Source organism: Bactrocera tryoni, chromosome 1 (genome assembly GCF_016617805.1).
Source record: "Bactrocera tryoni isolate S06 chromosome 1, CSIRO_BtryS06_freeze2, whole genome shotgun sequence".
Lineage (NCBI taxonomy): Eukaryota > Metazoa > Arthropoda > Insecta > Diptera > Tephritidae > Bactrocera > Bactrocera tryoni.
Window position 1 is genome coordinate 31,772,580 of NC_052499.1, and position 16,966 is coordinate 31,789,545.

At 35.5% G+C, this 16,966-nt stretch overlaps 2 protein-coding genes across 2 annotated transcripts in view; one reads left to right on the plus strand and one right to left on the minus strand.

Annotated features, from left to right (window-relative positions):
* Positions 1–16,966, plus strand: part of LOC120779703 (saccharopine dehydrogenase-like oxidoreductase) — a 93,738-nt gene that overhangs the window by 14,951 nt on the left and 61,821 nt on the right. The gene's annotated exons all lie outside the window — the stretch shown is intronic.
* LOC120779695 (nucleotide exchange factor Sil1) lies at positions 14,357–16,266 on the minus strand. The gene is made up of 2 exons (XM_040112062.1): positions 15,975–16,266; positions 14,357–15,916 (listed from the first exon to the last, which is right to left on the minus strand). Exons 1-2 carry the CDS (start codon positions 16,087–16,089, stop codon positions 14,688–14,690), a joined length of 1,344 nt encoding a protein of 447 aa, XP_039967996.1. The 5' UTR covers positions 16,090–16,266; the 3' UTR covers positions 14,357–14,687.

The following is a 16,966-nucleotide window of genomic DNA, read 5'->3' on the forward strand; positions in this document are numbered from 1 at the left end:
CAAATTTAAAGCAACCAAAAGACACGCGCATCCGTTCTACTCGCAAAAGTGCTGACGATGCGTCTAGCGCATTGTGGCGTCATTCTCTGGAAATCCAGCGGAACGTGGGAACCGATGTCAGCAGAACTGCAGTTAAGTTATCATAAGAATTATAAAATTTGTTAAGTTTAGAGTTAAGCGAGCGGTTGAACAATAAAGGTCGTAAGACCGGAAATATAAAATAATTTTTACTTTTGACAAGTAAACCCATAACTTATACTTATATAAATGATCAGGACGACGAGAAAAGTTGAAATCACTGTCTGTCTGTCCGTCCGTCCGTGCCTCCAGAATCCTTTACTGGCAATAGTATTTCTCTGTATCAAAAATGGGTTGAATCGTGTCAATACTTCCCTGAGCCCCCATATACTTAACATTTGGTTGTCGTTGTTCTAACAAATTTTATGCCGAATATGTTGGTCAGTGTATGAAGTGGTTTTCTCTTGAGGGTAACAAACTGTTCTCCAAAATTGTTAAATATTTTTCCGCGTTCACTCTTCCATCAACTAGCTCTAATTCTCTAGTTCTCCAGTCCCATAAAAATAAAAACACCCCAAAACATTATCAATGGACTGTGCTTCACAGTTCGTACGGTATAATTATCCGCATACCGTTCTCCACTTCGGCGATTCACATACAGCTGACCTTGAGGCTGGAAAAGCATGATTTTGCTTGCATTCGAAAACATCACGCTTCTACAATCTTCCGCAGTCCAATTTCGGTGTAATTTTGCCCACTCCACGGTTTTTTGTTTGCTGGTTTATGAGACACAATATCCTATTCTCGCAGCCTACGCACATTGGGGTAAAATGTGTCGATTTTGGGGATTAATTCAAAAATCAAAATTAAAGGTGCAAGTAAATTTTTGGTATCAAACAAAAGTAGATAAAATTCTACATCACTAACTGAACAAATATTTGGCGAAAAAATGTACAGTTTTCTTGTAATATTCTCTGAAAATTGCAAGTTTATTTCTTTTTGTATGCGCACAGTGATATACGTGATTTTTTAATTTTTCGAAGTTTTTTATTTTCTTTAACTGGACAAATCTTGAGAAAATTGTAATGGCCTTCTTGTTCAGGTAATTTAGTAAATACAAAAAGATTTCATTTGTGGTTTTACGTGTCTCTAAGTATTTTAATTTTTTTTTGGGCGAAAGCCTTAAAATATTGGGATTTCGACTTTATATGCAGGCATATAGTTGTGAGTTAAGCGGGGTAAAGCAAATCTTGTTTCATTCCTGTAATCTATAGCTGTTGTAGTTTCTTTTTGTAAAAAAAAAAGTTGCGCCAATACTGCGCACTTTCTCAGTATATTCATTTCTTTTTGCGAACTGACTGGTCAAATATACACGAATTTCTCAAGGCAGAAGAAGAACAAATACAGCAATTGCAAAAAAAAGGTTTGCTATTGTTTTTGTTGTTCAGTGGATGACTGTTTGCTTTGTTCACACCCTACGTTACGATAAGCGGCAGTTTAAATGCATAAGAACATATTCTTAAATAGTCTAAAATTCGCGTTTTACTTACATATGTATAATAATAAACATCTTCACATACATTTTTGAAATAAAATTTTGATTTCTTACATTTTGTAATAATTAATTAATATGGCATAAGGTTCTTATCTAAGGTTTAGGGTATATGTAAAATCATGATAACCGACATTGTTATTTCCGCGCATTTTCCGCATTTTCCCGCGCAATTTTTATTACTAATGTTTGTATGTCATGTGTAGTCGAGAGAAATAACAATAGTGATGTATATTTAACTAACATGGTAAAAGCGATACCGACATTGACTACATTTAAAGAGGATAAAAATACTATTATCTTCCTTATAGGAACTAGTTCTAATGTAATTTGGGTTCCTCGTCAAAGTCTTTATGACATAATGAAAAACTCTAGCTGTGATAAATTTAATGAAAAATTTTGAATTTTTTTCTATTAGTTTCGGAAAATAAAGCACGGATTCAAAAAGGATTTAAAGATAAAATTGGTCTGATTGTTGACCAACCGAAACCTGGCTTTGGGAATTCTAACGATGGCAATACAGCTAGCCGTTTCTTTCAAAATCCCGAGATGTCAGCAGCAATTACTAAAGTTGACATAAATTTGATTAAAAAGATGCATATAATACTCGTAGTTGTTTCTAGTGGGCACGATACTGAGGTACAGAAGTTTCGTGACTACGCTTTAAATACAGCAAAATATTTCGTTGAATGTTATCCTTGGTATAACATGCCTCCAACACTTCACAAATATTTTATCCATGGACCAGAGATAATATCGCACGCTATGTTGCCAATCGGACAATTATCAGAAGAAGCTCAGGAAGCGCGAAACAAAGATTTTAAGAATTTTAGAGAACATTTTTCTCGCAAATACAGCAGAAAAAAAAAACCACAAGAAAATTACCAAAAAAAAGTGCAGGATTTACCCGAAGAAGCATTAGAGTTGATCGTGATAGAGAGTGGCAATAATAATGAAGTTGATGATGACCATGATGATGAAGGCGATGATAAAAATTCAAGCGATTATGGTGATGAAGAAACAGTTTATATATTTATTTTAAATAAAATTTGAAGCTTAAGAAAATTAAAAATTTAGAAAACCGATGTTCAGCATATTTTTGTTTTTGAAGATATAAAAAAATAATCAAAAAACTCGAATTGCATTATTTTCTTACTTCTTTATGATTAATTAACTAAAAAAATAACTTTTCCATAACTAGAAGACTTGTGGGAATTAATCTCCATTTTGAGCACCATTTACCCCACTGTGCGACGTCTAACAGTGGGAGCACTCATTATTGTTTAATTTGTTGTCCACGCTTTCAATACTTAATTCGGTACCAGTTTTGAATCGATCCTGCAGCGCAGTTCTTTCCAACCTTCTGTCTTTTCGCTCTGTAGTCATTCTTTTACGACCCGTTCCTCCATCTATCATGCCCTAATTATTGTACTTTATTGAAATTCTGGGCACTGTTGATTGCTTACACTTCATAATTTTAGAAATTGTGTGACTTGGCTTGTTTGCACTACTTAACGTAATTATTTTGATTTTTTCTTTCACACTCAATTTATTTATTTTTTTCACTTTTATTTCAAAGTTCGCCATTTAAATCTGTTTTTCACAAATTTATGATTTAAGACCAAAGAACTGTTAACGAAAATTTAACTTCAGATACAGAACAATATAACGGTATTGAAATTAGGTGGAGAAACAAGAAGATAAAGAGACAGAAAAAAAACGAAACGGGCTTGTGATATACATAGTTTAGTGATGAATTTTTAATGATGGCTTTATGTTTACATATATAACATTACTCGGATTTCGATCCTGTGGTTGACATTTCACACTTTAAAGTTTTACACTAGCATTGATACCTCCAAGTTGCAAGAGTATAAAATGTTCAGTTGTACCAGAAATTGGGTCTTTCTTACTTGTTAACGTTTACTGTTGGGCTATTCATAAACATACATACATACATATGTAACTCGCGCTAATCCATTATTCAGTTGACATGATCGCCCAGCGAAGTCGGTAATTCAGGCAACCGTGGGGTTTCGTACCACATTTACTCTAGTGGATAATTCTTTCAATTTCAAAATACTGTATAAAAAAAATTAAACATTTAATATTGTAATTTTTGGATGCGATTTTTATACTCTTGCAGCATATAGTTTTTTAATACATAGTTATAATGTATAATCCTAAATCATTCAAGCCATATCACCCAAATTTACACAGGAAAAACAATTTCAATACCTTTTACGATATCGTGAAATAGTTTGAAATCGAATAAATACCCCGCCCCATCTACCAATTCTAACCGAATTCGGTACATATGACTAGTTTGAAATTCCCATGTTACAGTGAGCGAAATCTAATATAATGGAATAAAACTTGGCATAAATATTCAATCCCCCAGATATACACTCTTTTTCCTGATGATAATATGTCTACATATATGTCATACCCTTAATATAAAGATTTTCGAACTTCTAGCTGGCTAATTTCTAGGTTATCTTAATTAAATTGAGTGATTTTTTCACCTGATGGCGCATCTCTGTGCCTAAAATGGGTAAAATAGGGTGAAAATCTGCCCTAGCCCTCATATAACTAATACCAGGATTTTCAAACATCTAGTTGGCTATACCTATTCAATTGTGTGTCAATACTACACCTACATATATGGGAGATATACCTAATTAAACATTTTTAGACTGTCGGTTGACCTTATACCGTATACTATATCGGTGAATTTGTAAGGTATCTTAGCGAAATTAACTGAACGTATAGTATTGGATAGTATATAGTATATTAACGACGAAAAAATTTTAAATTTTATTATACTACACATAATAATTTCCCTCATTCTTAAAAATCTTATTATATTAATAGTCTTCTGGTTGATGTTTTCCACGTCAACTCAATATACATATTAAACTTAGCCTTTTTGGTTAAGTTTATGTCAGATACACATATCTCATTTGAGGCTGGTTTTAATATAATTTTCGCTGACGATAAGTAAAATATAGTTACAAAACTAAACGAGTCTGTCACCTTTAATATGACTTAATAAATACCAAATTTGATTGTAATCCATTCACGATACCGTCGATTAACGAATGCCGAATTCTTTCGCAACATCTTTTACACCCAAAATTAACCGTCTTTTTTTGATATAAAAATCTTTTGGCCATTTATCTTTTGGAATATATTTTTCATATAGGGACATCACCTCCATTACTTTTATACTCGTGCAACCTGTTGCTACAGAGTATAATAGTTTTTGTCCTAAAACTAAGCGGGATAGATATATGTAGGGTTATATACATATATAAAATGATCAGGATAAAGAGAAAAGTTGAAATCCAGATGACTGCCCGTCTGTCCATCCGTCCGTCAGTGCAAGCTGTGATTTAACTAAAAAAATGAGGTTTCTTGTTGAAACTTGTCATGCAGGTTTCTTTGTACAAAAATAAGAAGGTGTTTGTGGATGGGCGTAATCAGACCACTGCCACTCTCCCAAAACGCCATTAGCCGAAAACCTATAAAGTGTCATAACTAAGCACCAAATTCAGATATAGAACCGTAAATTCGAGGATTGCTGTAGCAATGCTCACCTGTGGGCGAAAAATTTTGAAAATAATGTAATGAGATAGATAATTGAAATTCAGGGATAGCCCTTCTCTGACAATGGTGTGTCTGTATGCCAAAAATTACTTGAACCGAGACAATACTTCCCTTATCCCCTATGTATTTAATATAAACGTTTTCGAACTTCCGGTTGACTTTGTACCGCATATATCGGCCAATATGTGAGTTATTTCAATAAAAATGAGAAAGCGTTTTTTACTCATAACTGTGTATCTTTGTGCATAAAGAAGCTAAATTTTAGCAAAAACTTGACCTAGTCCCTATAAACATACATATGTATGTATGTATGTAACTAATATCAGGATTTTCGAACAAACTGCTGGCTTTAGAGTATATATTATCCTTTTAGTACGTGGTATTGGGAAAGAAGATAAAATCGGGTCGATACTACCCAACTCTCATATACTACATATAATGATTTTCGTTTTTCTAACAAAACTTACGTGCCCGCCAGCGTATGTGTTATTTTTTTATTAATATATGTATATAAAATTGCTTGAACTTCGATCATCTAGTTGACGTTTTAAAGTTTAACCATAAAGTATTTCCTTGGCTCTATTTCTTGTTGCAAGTTAATTATTGGGAAATTACAAGAAATTACGATATTGGAACACTATATTAGTTCCCTATGGCCTAAGTTTGGTAAATTTGTGCTAAGAAGAAGTCCTTCCCGGTCCCTTCGGAGCTTTTGGTATTGCTCAACGTCAGTTTACACAGTTGTATTAGTTTTGCGGGGATACCAAATTCAGACATCGCGGTACAGAGGCCGCTCCTTTTCGTGCTGTCAAAAGCAGATATAAAATCGACAAAGAGATGGTGTGTGTCAATCCTTTTTTCATGGGTCTTTTTCAAGATTTGGCGCATGGTGAATATCTGGTCAGTTGTTGATTTTCCATGCCTAAAGCCACACCAATAAGATCCTCGATAAAACCTTATATGCGATGTTGAGGAGACTTATCCCACGGTAGTTGGCGCAAATTGTGGGGTCTGCCTTATTGAGGGTTGGGCAGAACACACTTAAATTCCCATCGTTGGACATTCTTTCGTCCAACCATATTTTACAAAGAAACTGATGCATACTCCTTTATTCTTTTCAGCCGCCGTGTTTGAATAGCTCGGCCGGCAATCCCTCGGCCCTCGCTTTGTTGTTCTTCAGACGGGTAATTGCTATTCGAACTTCTTCATGGTCGGGCAATGGAACGTCTGAATTGATTGGGGAATCGGGTTCACCTTCTCCTGGCGTTATACTTTCACTGCCATTCAGCTGGCTGGAGAAGTGTTCCCTCCATAATTTTAGTATGCTCTGGGCATCAGTCACTAGATCACCTTTGGGGGTTCTACAAGAGTATGCTCCGGTCTTGAAACCTTCTGTAAGCCGCCGCATTTTTTCGTAGAATTTTCGAACATTACCCCTGTCGGCCAGCTTATCAAGCTCTTCGTACTTACGCATTTCAGCCTCTTTCTTTTTCTGTCTGCAAATGCGTCTCGCTTCCCTCTTCAACTCTCGGTATGTATGTATATAATCCCATTCCGCAAGTGTTGTGGTCGATCGTAACGTTGCGAGGTAGGCAGCCTGTTTTCTCTCCGCTGCGACACGGCACTCCTCGTCGTACCAGCTGTTCTTTTGCATTTTCCAAAAACCAATGGTTTCGGTTGTAACTGTACGTAAAGAGCTTGAAATGCCGTCCCAACTGATTTGTGAGATTTATTTAAAAACGCAAAACACTCACCACATGAGGTGAAAATCACTTTGTTGTGAACTAGCTATAAAAAAAAAGCAGGACTCAATAAGGAAATAGCCCACCAATAAAAGTAAGTAATTCTGCAAATCTATTAAATTTGGTGCATATATAATAATTTCATTTCTTTTTAGGCTTTCAAAATGTGAAAGAACATCTCAGGAGCTGCAGCATTACATGATATTATTTTAACATAAATATATTTTTATCCGAAAATGTATTAAATACATATGTACATACATATTATATTTACAAATAAAATTTTGTCTGAATTATTTAAACATAAATATTATATACCTTTTTATTCATACTTAGAAGGAAGTAAAATGTACAAAAACTGTAAGTTACATATTTATTGTAATAGACAATTACTTACTATTTATAATAGATAACGCCTTTGGAAGAATAGTTCCTCCATTCTATTTCAATAAAATAATTGCAAATTTTTTTTAAATATGGAAATTATCAAAACAAACAACTGAATTTGTATTGTGAGGTTGGCTTTCACACATCACAAATTTGTGAGGTAATTATGAGCAGTTGGGCTTTTTAAATCACGTCAACATACGGAAAACATCCCAATAGTGAGGGTTGTGATTTTTGTGAGGGCAAGAGAATAGGGCTGAAGAAATGGTTTTAATTTAGCAACGTCAACTGCAAGTCTGCTACCGTGAAGTCATGTTGTAGACTAAATAACTGTTCTAATAAGAAGGTGTGTCTTGTGTGTCTTTTATTTTTTGACAGATGCTGCCTGTCGCTTGTCGCTATCTATGTGTTCCATGCATTACGTAGCTCGAACGCACCAAATCCCTCTCCCAATATCTGTGGGAGATCCGAAGGCTTTGATCACAAATTGTAGCCCAATTCAATTCCACCAAATTATTATAGAAGCTGCATGGTGACCACGTTGACGACGTTGAATAACATTGTTTGCGTCGAAGTTTTTGCTTAGATTTTATTTTTTTTTACCTATTAAAAACTTCTTCAAAAGTGAAAAGGATTTCAGCGAATGCGTTTGCGAATAAGTTTTACGGATGAATTGTTAGTTATGTGTTGTGCAGGGCGAGTTTTCGCCCGATTTTATTCATTCTAGGCATAAAACTGCACCGTAATTAGTAAAACACGCTCTATCAATTTTATTAAACTCATAAACCTCATTGTAGCACCCAGATATACTACTATAAGGAAAGAATTTTTTCTGAATTTTAATTATATATGCAGGCTTTGTAGTTCACATATTCGGTATCCAGGGGCCTGAACAGTTTTTGTTTGATTTGGACAATTTTTGGTCATAAGGTGGCATAATTCTAAGGCATTATTAATACAAAGTTGTAATCCGTTATATTAATTGATTCTTGTTTTATACATAGCAAAGTGCATTATTAGTAGTTCTTAACAGTACTGTTATATGGGGAGTGAACGGGACCACTTCCCATTTCATCTATTTTCACACTGTCGGTAGTTCTTATAAAATTTGCGGTGGGTGAATTTTGTTGTTGCAACTTAAGTAGCTTCAGAAATATATAGTATACCATAAACTTATTATTTTTCAAAATTTTTTGTCCACAGATGCCCTTGCTACTGCAACCTCTTATACCAAATTACAGTTCAATATACTATGTATGTACTTATATCATAATTTAGTGGTCCGATTACGCACAAAGGTGCATCTCTCCTCCATTTCAAGTCTAGGCGGCACTTTACACACTATCGACTACTTTGGCACTATTTGACGAAATAAGAAAATATGTATGCACCTACAGTTGCTGTCAAAATAATAGTAGTGCGCACAATGCAGAAAATAAAGAAAATGTCGATCTGTTTTTTTACTAAATGTTTACTTTGCTTCCTATTTTAGCAAACAATTGTATATATGTACATACATGTTATTTATAAAAGAAGCCTTAAAAATTGGTTTATTTTAATATTACTTAAACTTAATTTCGAAAGGATTTGCATATATGGGCGGTCAAAACGATAGTAGTTATAGTTTCAGTTGAGTAAAAGTTTATGGTAATAATTTAATTCTTTAAAAAAAATTAACTTATGTAAGTATATGAGAAATAATTAATCCATAGTAGTGTGCCCTTTGTTGGCTATAACTGTGGCACATAGCCGATGCATTGAATCAATGAGTTTTTTACATTGTTCGTTTGGTACGTTCGTTCCATGCACGCTCAACAGTTTCCCAAAGTTGATTATTATTATTTGAAGTAGCATCGGCAACTGCCTACTTTACGTCGCACTAAAATTTTTTATAGATTTGAGATTTAGACTGTGTAGGCCACTTCATGACGTTAACCTTATTTTTTGAAACCACTGCTGAGTCATCTTGCTCATGTTTTGGATCATTGTCTTGTTGAAAGACCCAAAGTAGATAGTAGTAGCATTTCTTCGTGAGCGTAGGGTAACATTACTTCCTGCATATTTCGAACATATACACTACGATCCATGTTTCCTTATTCGAGTATATCGGTCCAACTCCAAAAAATAAAAAAATGCCCAAATAATAACACTGGACCCCCATGTTTAACTGTTTTGGTGGTATATTTTGGATTGTACTACGAATTGGTTTGTCGTCTTACGTATTGTACCGTATGGCACGATTTTGGATTCATCTGTCCATAAAATGTTTCATCATTTTGCTAGGAGCCAAAGAAAGTGGGCATTTTGATACTTCAGGCGTTGTTTTTTTATAATGGCACTTTTCTTGGGCTATGAGCTTCTAATCACAATCTCACAAACGTCTACGAATTGTTTCTACCCTTGCCTGAGTTCTTTTATAATTTTCGTTGCAGGTGCAAGATCCTGCTTTGAGAATCAATGGGGGGATTCTCTTGCTCTTGCCAAACCCTTGCACGGGCACGAATTGCAGAATTTTTCACTTGGAGCAACGGCACAACAACAAACTCACGCAGAAAATTATTTGCAATGACTGTAAAATATGTCAGACCAAAACACATATTTATTTTCGTGCAATGACACGTAAAAAAATAATTGCAACCCTGCGCCACCTGCCATTTTACATAAAGACATATTTAGCCGTTAAATTGTTGAGGAAGGTAAGTTTTAAATAAATTTTATAATCTCTACTTAAATTGTAAAGATTTGTTACAGTTTTTTGTTAAGAATGAATGCAGATGGTGCGTTTATTCTCAATAGTCATTCTCAATAAATTGTCCGAATCAACCGTTCATACATACATATATCACTAGATTCTGCAATAGGTGATCTCTTGGCCTTGCATATTTCGGTATAGGATTTTTGCATTTTGTTTCATCGTGCAATCTTTCAAGAGCAAAATGTATCCCCCTAATGAGTTTTTCACATCGTTCACGTGTTTTAGAACTCGGTTTGTATTTAAAAGCGTTTCGAATCACGGTCGGTGAACAAACAATTAAATTTTCAACTTCTTTATTCGTTTTGCATTTTGAAGTACAAGTGAATTTGTTTTATAAGGTAAGCATTGATAAGCTGTGCAGTGCTTACATCGTCCTATTGCTGACAAAATTTTAATCAGATTTTTACAAAATGATACAAAGTAAATCAAAAACTCAATACTTACTTTTCTGAAATTTGTATTGTTTGCCTGCCTTAATAGCTCATGTATGTACACCCGCGGCCAAGCGTAACTTACCACTTGATATTTTTTCACTATTTTCAATTTTTTCGTTCTTTGGGTAACTTTTTTATGGATTTAATAGAATACGGGGAATATATAGATGGCTCGAATATATTTGGTTAACTCTTGACTTTAATCTGGCCCATTTGTAAAATTAAATTGAGACAACTTTTTTTTATTTGCACACAAGTCTTTGATTTCATTATTACTAATTCTTGTAATAACTTAACAACATTTTTTGTTTAAATTGAAAATGGAATTACAACATATTCAAAAAGAATAACGGGAAAAATAATATGGCGTCGGTCCACCTCTAGCGGATATTACAGCTTCGATACGAGCAGGCATTGACCCAACAAGTTTCTCCAAAACACTGCTTGAAATTTCCTCCTCCCAAACACTTTCTAACATTTTTTTTAGTTCTGGTTTACTTTTACTTTTTTGACAGAACTTATTTTTTTTTAATATTTTATATTTGTGTAAGTCAGAGATCACTTCGTTAAAACTTAACGGAAAATTCCAATACCGCAACAAGTACCGTTACAATGAGTGATAGAACACGTGTTCGCTAGAAATTTCTTAATGGTAAATTACGCTTGGCCGCGGGAGTATATCTAAAATCGTTTCGTAGTATAGAAAATTAAACCGAATAGACCGGGAATAGTTTTGATTTTTATTTCTTATATCCAAAATTTGTATTCTGCTCCTAGGCCGGTATCATATGGGTGCACCAGATGCTACCCCCGTTTGTAATTAATTTCTACTATATTTATATGTATATTCATGTGAAAAGTTTTATATTTTTTCGTTATTGTTTTTGTGGAAATCTCTAAAACAATTAACACAGAAGCCAACATCGCACTTGCAGCAAACAGTATGACCTATTGTTTTACAATACCCACGACAGCCGGTTGTACGCACCGGAATTGACCCGAATTTCATCTAGCTGTTTTTTCGGCGATCTAACCCCGTTTGGATCGGTGAGTATTAATTTAAGTTTGTCGTCACTAATAACGCCTTGCAGCAGGGTTGCTCCGTATCCCCCTTACTCGTGCTGGCATTGAGTCCAACCCGGGCCCGAACGAAGACCTGCTGAGGCCTTATGAAACATAGGGAGTGGACCACAAGTTTTGTGCCCCCATGTTGTGAACGCACTTCTGCGACCTTAGCCTCTAAGGCTCTGCAATCTGCACCCAGTTCGGGCACTGCGCCGCCACTCCCCCCGAGCGGCCAACGGAGGACCTCCACGGTCCTCAGGAGTTCAAACAAGCAACATAACTCCAATTTCCCCAACCTTAATCCCGCTCCAATCCTCGTGCGAGAACACTCAGCAACTCCTGGTTCATCGCATAGTCTGTTTCGTGTGTAAGACCGTCTTACGCCAGAACGTCATATCAGTTAAGTGCAATTCCTGCACTAGCAGTGTGTCGTACGTTACCGCATGCTGCTCCACAACACTCAACAGTGGCGTCGCCAAACATCACCACAGTGCGACAACCGCCTGCCTGCCCCAATTTCCAGCCGAAGCTGCCGTTTCCGAACCCGGAGATCCCCGAATAAGGGATTTTAATTTGGAGATTCGGCGATTGGTAAACCATCATAAGCGGACGAAATTGATAGAGCACCTGAAGTCTTGCGACCTCTCCACCGGTGTGAGTAAGCTTTGGGCTACCGTCAAAACTTTGTCTAACCCGAAGAGACATGACGACCGAGGTGAAGTTCAATTCAATGGTCAAGCCTTTTCGGACCCGAAGAAGTGCGCGAGCTATTTTAGCCGGCAATTTAAACTGAACCCTTCGGTAGACAAAACCAAGCGATGTGTTAACCTACGCCTGCGCTTATTGCCAAACGACTTCGCGCCACTTACTTTCACCGATGAGGAGGTTCAGAATGCCATCAACAAATCGAAATCTTCTAAATCCATTGGCCCTGATGCAATCAACATGCTTATGCTAAAGCATATAGGCTCGACGGGAGTAAGCTATCTACCAAGGTCCTCAACCTGTCACTGACCACTCTTCAAATACCCGATGTGTGGAAAGTCGGTAGAGTGGTCCCAGTGGTAGCGTTGGACTTGTCAAAAGCTTTTGACACTGTCAATTACACAACGCTACTGCAGGACATCGAAAAAAATATGCTCCCTTCAGGACTGAAGAGGTGAATCATCCGTATTATTTCGAGGAAAAACATATAAACTGAAAAGATTTAAACAGGGGGTTCCTCAAGGTGGTGTCCTCTCCCCACTACTGTTTAACTTCTACATCTTCACACATTCACCAGAGGGAGTTTCCATAACCACTAACGCTGATGATTGTACGATATTGACGTCGGGCAATGGAATCGATGGCATATGTTCAAAAGTAAACAGCTATTTCTCCGACCTTACTCGTTTCTTCTCTGCACAGAACCTAAAACTTTCCCCCACCAAATCCACATCGACCATATTTACGAACTGGACAAAGGAGGATAGACTTGAGCTTAATTTTGCAGTCGATGGCGTCAAGATTCCGACTGTTAATAATCCTAAGATTTTAGGTGTAACATTTGGTAGTCTATGCTCCTTCACTCCTCATACGACCGCAATTATCGCCAAGATACAAAGCCGTAATAAAATTCTCAAGTCGCTAGCCGGCAGCACATGAGCAAAGAACAAGGAAACGTTGTTAGCAACTTACAAGGCAATGGGCCGATCGGTCCTCAATTACGCCGCACCAATATGGTTGTCTGGATGCAGTGGTACGCAAATGAAGAAACTTCGGACCTGCTAGAACACTGCACTCCGGACCACGACAGGATGCCTCTTGATGTCTCCCATCGAACATTTACATAGCGAGGCGCTTGCGCTTCCAGTTAAGAAGCATAATGAGCTCCTCTCCAAGCAGTTCTTGCTAGGATGTTTTCGCAGAAACCACTACTGCAGCCATCTGCTTGGAGCGGAACCGCCTTTCCTCAATTACGTCGACGACATCGAACAGTACGCCGACCGGACTTCGGACGCATCTAGCTTTCGACAAGTACTGACCGCCTTTCATAGTTGAGCTATCAACACCTTCACCGACTTCCTTCCAGTGAATGGCGTTCTTGGAGTCAAATCAGCACCTATTGCAGACGAAGAACTCGAGTTGCCCCTCCGCAGCTTCGTTCTGGATACTATAGCAGGATAAACTCCTACTTGTCCAGAATGGACTACGACATATCAAACCTATATCCTGCGTGCAATGAGTCTTCGCATGGCTCTGGCCACCATTTTGCATGCTCCGCCAACCCCATTCATCTAACACCATTTTCCCTTTGGTCCGATCCCGTCGAAACAGCACGTTTGCTAGCCTCCCGCTAGATGACGTCGACGACAACCTAGATAACCCTTATCATCCTAACGGGGATTAGTTATCCGTTAGAACAACAACAACAACGATTTTCGGCACTTTCAAGTACGTTTTCGCACATTCTGCACCAATAACATCTCTGGTTCGAAGGAACTCTTCTTTCTACGATACCGGTACCAATAACTGTGAAGAAATATTACAATTTTTAGTAGTGTCTAAATTGTCTTTTCTCTGTTTATTACTACATATTTCTTTATTAATAAGGTAATAACTTAAAACTATTAAATAAATTAAAGGTTTATATGGGAAATCGATAAATATTCTTTTTAATCATATACATACATATACATATATTATATCAGATTTTCAATTCAACTTTTGTGAACAAAATAAAGCAAATATTTATTGCGTATATTTATTTTATATTACCATAAAAACGAAGAAATAATCAAAAAGCATTTATCAAATTTAAATTTTTTTTAACGAAACAAAAAAAAACCTAAATTCATCTGTGAAATAAATTATTTAAAAGAAACTATAATATTACCACAACTTAAGAATTCAACGGAATTTAAATCATATAAAAGTACTGTCCTTTAGAAAGCAAGCATCATAGATGAATTATAAATTTCATACCCACTATTATATTAATTTAATTCATATTTACTGAGGCCGCCCTTATACAATACAATAAATTTGAAATTCTTTAATTTAAGCAACATTCTTATGTACACATGCTAAAGTTAATATTTTAATTTAGTTTATCACAAAAGTTTTTATTGATAGGTGTGTAAACTTTAAAGTTCATCACGGTTATTTAGATTGTAAAGAGTTTTAACTAGCTTTTCAATTTGCTGTGCTACTTCTCCATGGTACTCTTCTTTAGTGTGCATATAACGGTTTTTTATGGTTAATAAAGTATGCCTTAGTTGTACGCTTTTTGACCAAACAGATTCACAAATTTCTACCGCGTTTTCCAAACCTATTACAAAATACTCGGTCAAATCTGGTTGATCCAATAGTTCATAAAGTTGTGTAGAAACTAAACTATCGACTGTTTCGCAAAAACCACTCAAATGCAGCCATTCTTGTAGGTTTAAATCAGCATACTGTGCAGCAGCTAATGGGCTATCCGATTCAGCGAATTTCGAAAGAACAAGTCTTTTTTCAACAATTATATCGCTTATAAGGGTTATAGATTTCGCTTTCACTTTTAGTTCACATTCTTTTGCAAGCACGGCTACCAACGCTTGTGTTCCAGATGTTGAGAGTATTCTTTGTAATGCCAAAGGAAATTTTCTTAAAAGGCTGCCGAAAGCGTATAATGCTGATGATAACTCTTCCGAGTGTTCCGACGTTATAAGAATTTGAGCTAAATAACTTCCGATATTTTTTTCAAAAACTTTTATTTGAGCTTTAGGATTATTAAGTGTTAAAGCACCTAATACACGAACGGCTTTTGTCCGTAAATTTATATTTGTTTCGTTTACTACTAGTGGTAGAAGAATTTTATCTAAGCCGCCTTTATCAATAAACCACAATGCGTTGTCAATTTGGTGAACAAGATAGTCCAAATCTTCAAGTATTCGTAGTTGTGTATTTATTTTCGTATTTAACGTTGTCGGTAGTTCCGCATTTTCTTTACTAAGGTTTTTATACTCATCAATTAGTTTTGTAATTAGTTCACCATCTGAACGAAATTCTTTTTGCAACTTTTTAAAAGATTCCTTCAATTCATTATATGTTTTAAAATCGCGTTTTATTTGCTCTAGTTTTTTTGGTGAATACGCAATACCTAAACTGTCTTTGGGAAGATTTTTTAAAGCTTCAGAAAGTGTTTTACTGGATTTTGCTTTATTTTTCGCCTGGGATTCTTTCGCACTAGCTTCGTAAATATTTTGTTCTACATTTACCAACGCCCCGTTATTATTGTTCCTGTCTACTTCTTTACTATTTAAAAGTTTTGCTTCCTTCCTACCAGTTTGTAAATTAACACGTACATGCACACCCGACGGAAGGATTTGACCTACAAAAGAAGATAAATTACAGAAAGTGTTTATTAATTAATAAATGTGTGTACTAACCTTCTTGTATTTCTTGCCAATTGGTTGTTGCTACGAAGGTTTTGTTTTTATCATTGGCAGCAGATATAGCAAACTTAATAACTAGTAATAATATCACCGAAAACTTTAATCTCATTTTATTTAAATAACTAAGTTAAATAATATTTTTTATAATTTAAGAATCGCGAAATTCAATTTCAATTGAGTTTTGTATGTTTGTTTACAACGTGTTCTTGATCAGTTGTTCATAAGGATGTTACCAGACTTCTCGTAACAGTGTATTTTACTTATTTCAGAGACATTTCGGATATTTAAAAAATACGAAAGCAATTCTTACCTATACGTTTTATACATAATTTGAGGTTAACATATATCATTGATTGATTACCTAATACCAGTGACAGACATGTAGTAACAATACCATAGTAAAGGTATTATTGTATTCTGTTTACTACGTTGTTGACACACATGGCAATGTAGTAAACTCAAATACCAGCTTTGTTTCATAGGCATTAAATATTTCAAAAAAATTGTAAACAATAAATATGTAGATGTGTGTTATGGAGAAAATACGTATAACTATTTCAAATACTGTAAAGTTAATCTATTTTCATCGCAAAAAAAGCGATTTGGTTAATGTTTCTCTAAAGTCCTCATATAAAATGAGGCATTTCCTGCTTTTCTAGAAGAAAAATTGTGAAAAATGTTTTGTTTTGCATTTCAATAATTAATTTTTTAAGTCATTTTGACAGAATATTTCGAAAAGCTTTTGTGTAAAACCTGTTTTTAGCTGTGTTTATACAAATACCACAATGAAACATCAAAGTATTGCTACCAGCAAAATACTACATTGCTCATATGGTATGGTATTGTTACTGCATGTCTTCTATATTTTATAGTGAACATTTACCTACATATTCATTTCATTGATTTTCGTTGTATTATTAAATTTTGTCTCTTTGCTGTGTTTGTTTCAACTATATATGTACATTTATGCAAATAAAAATATTGAA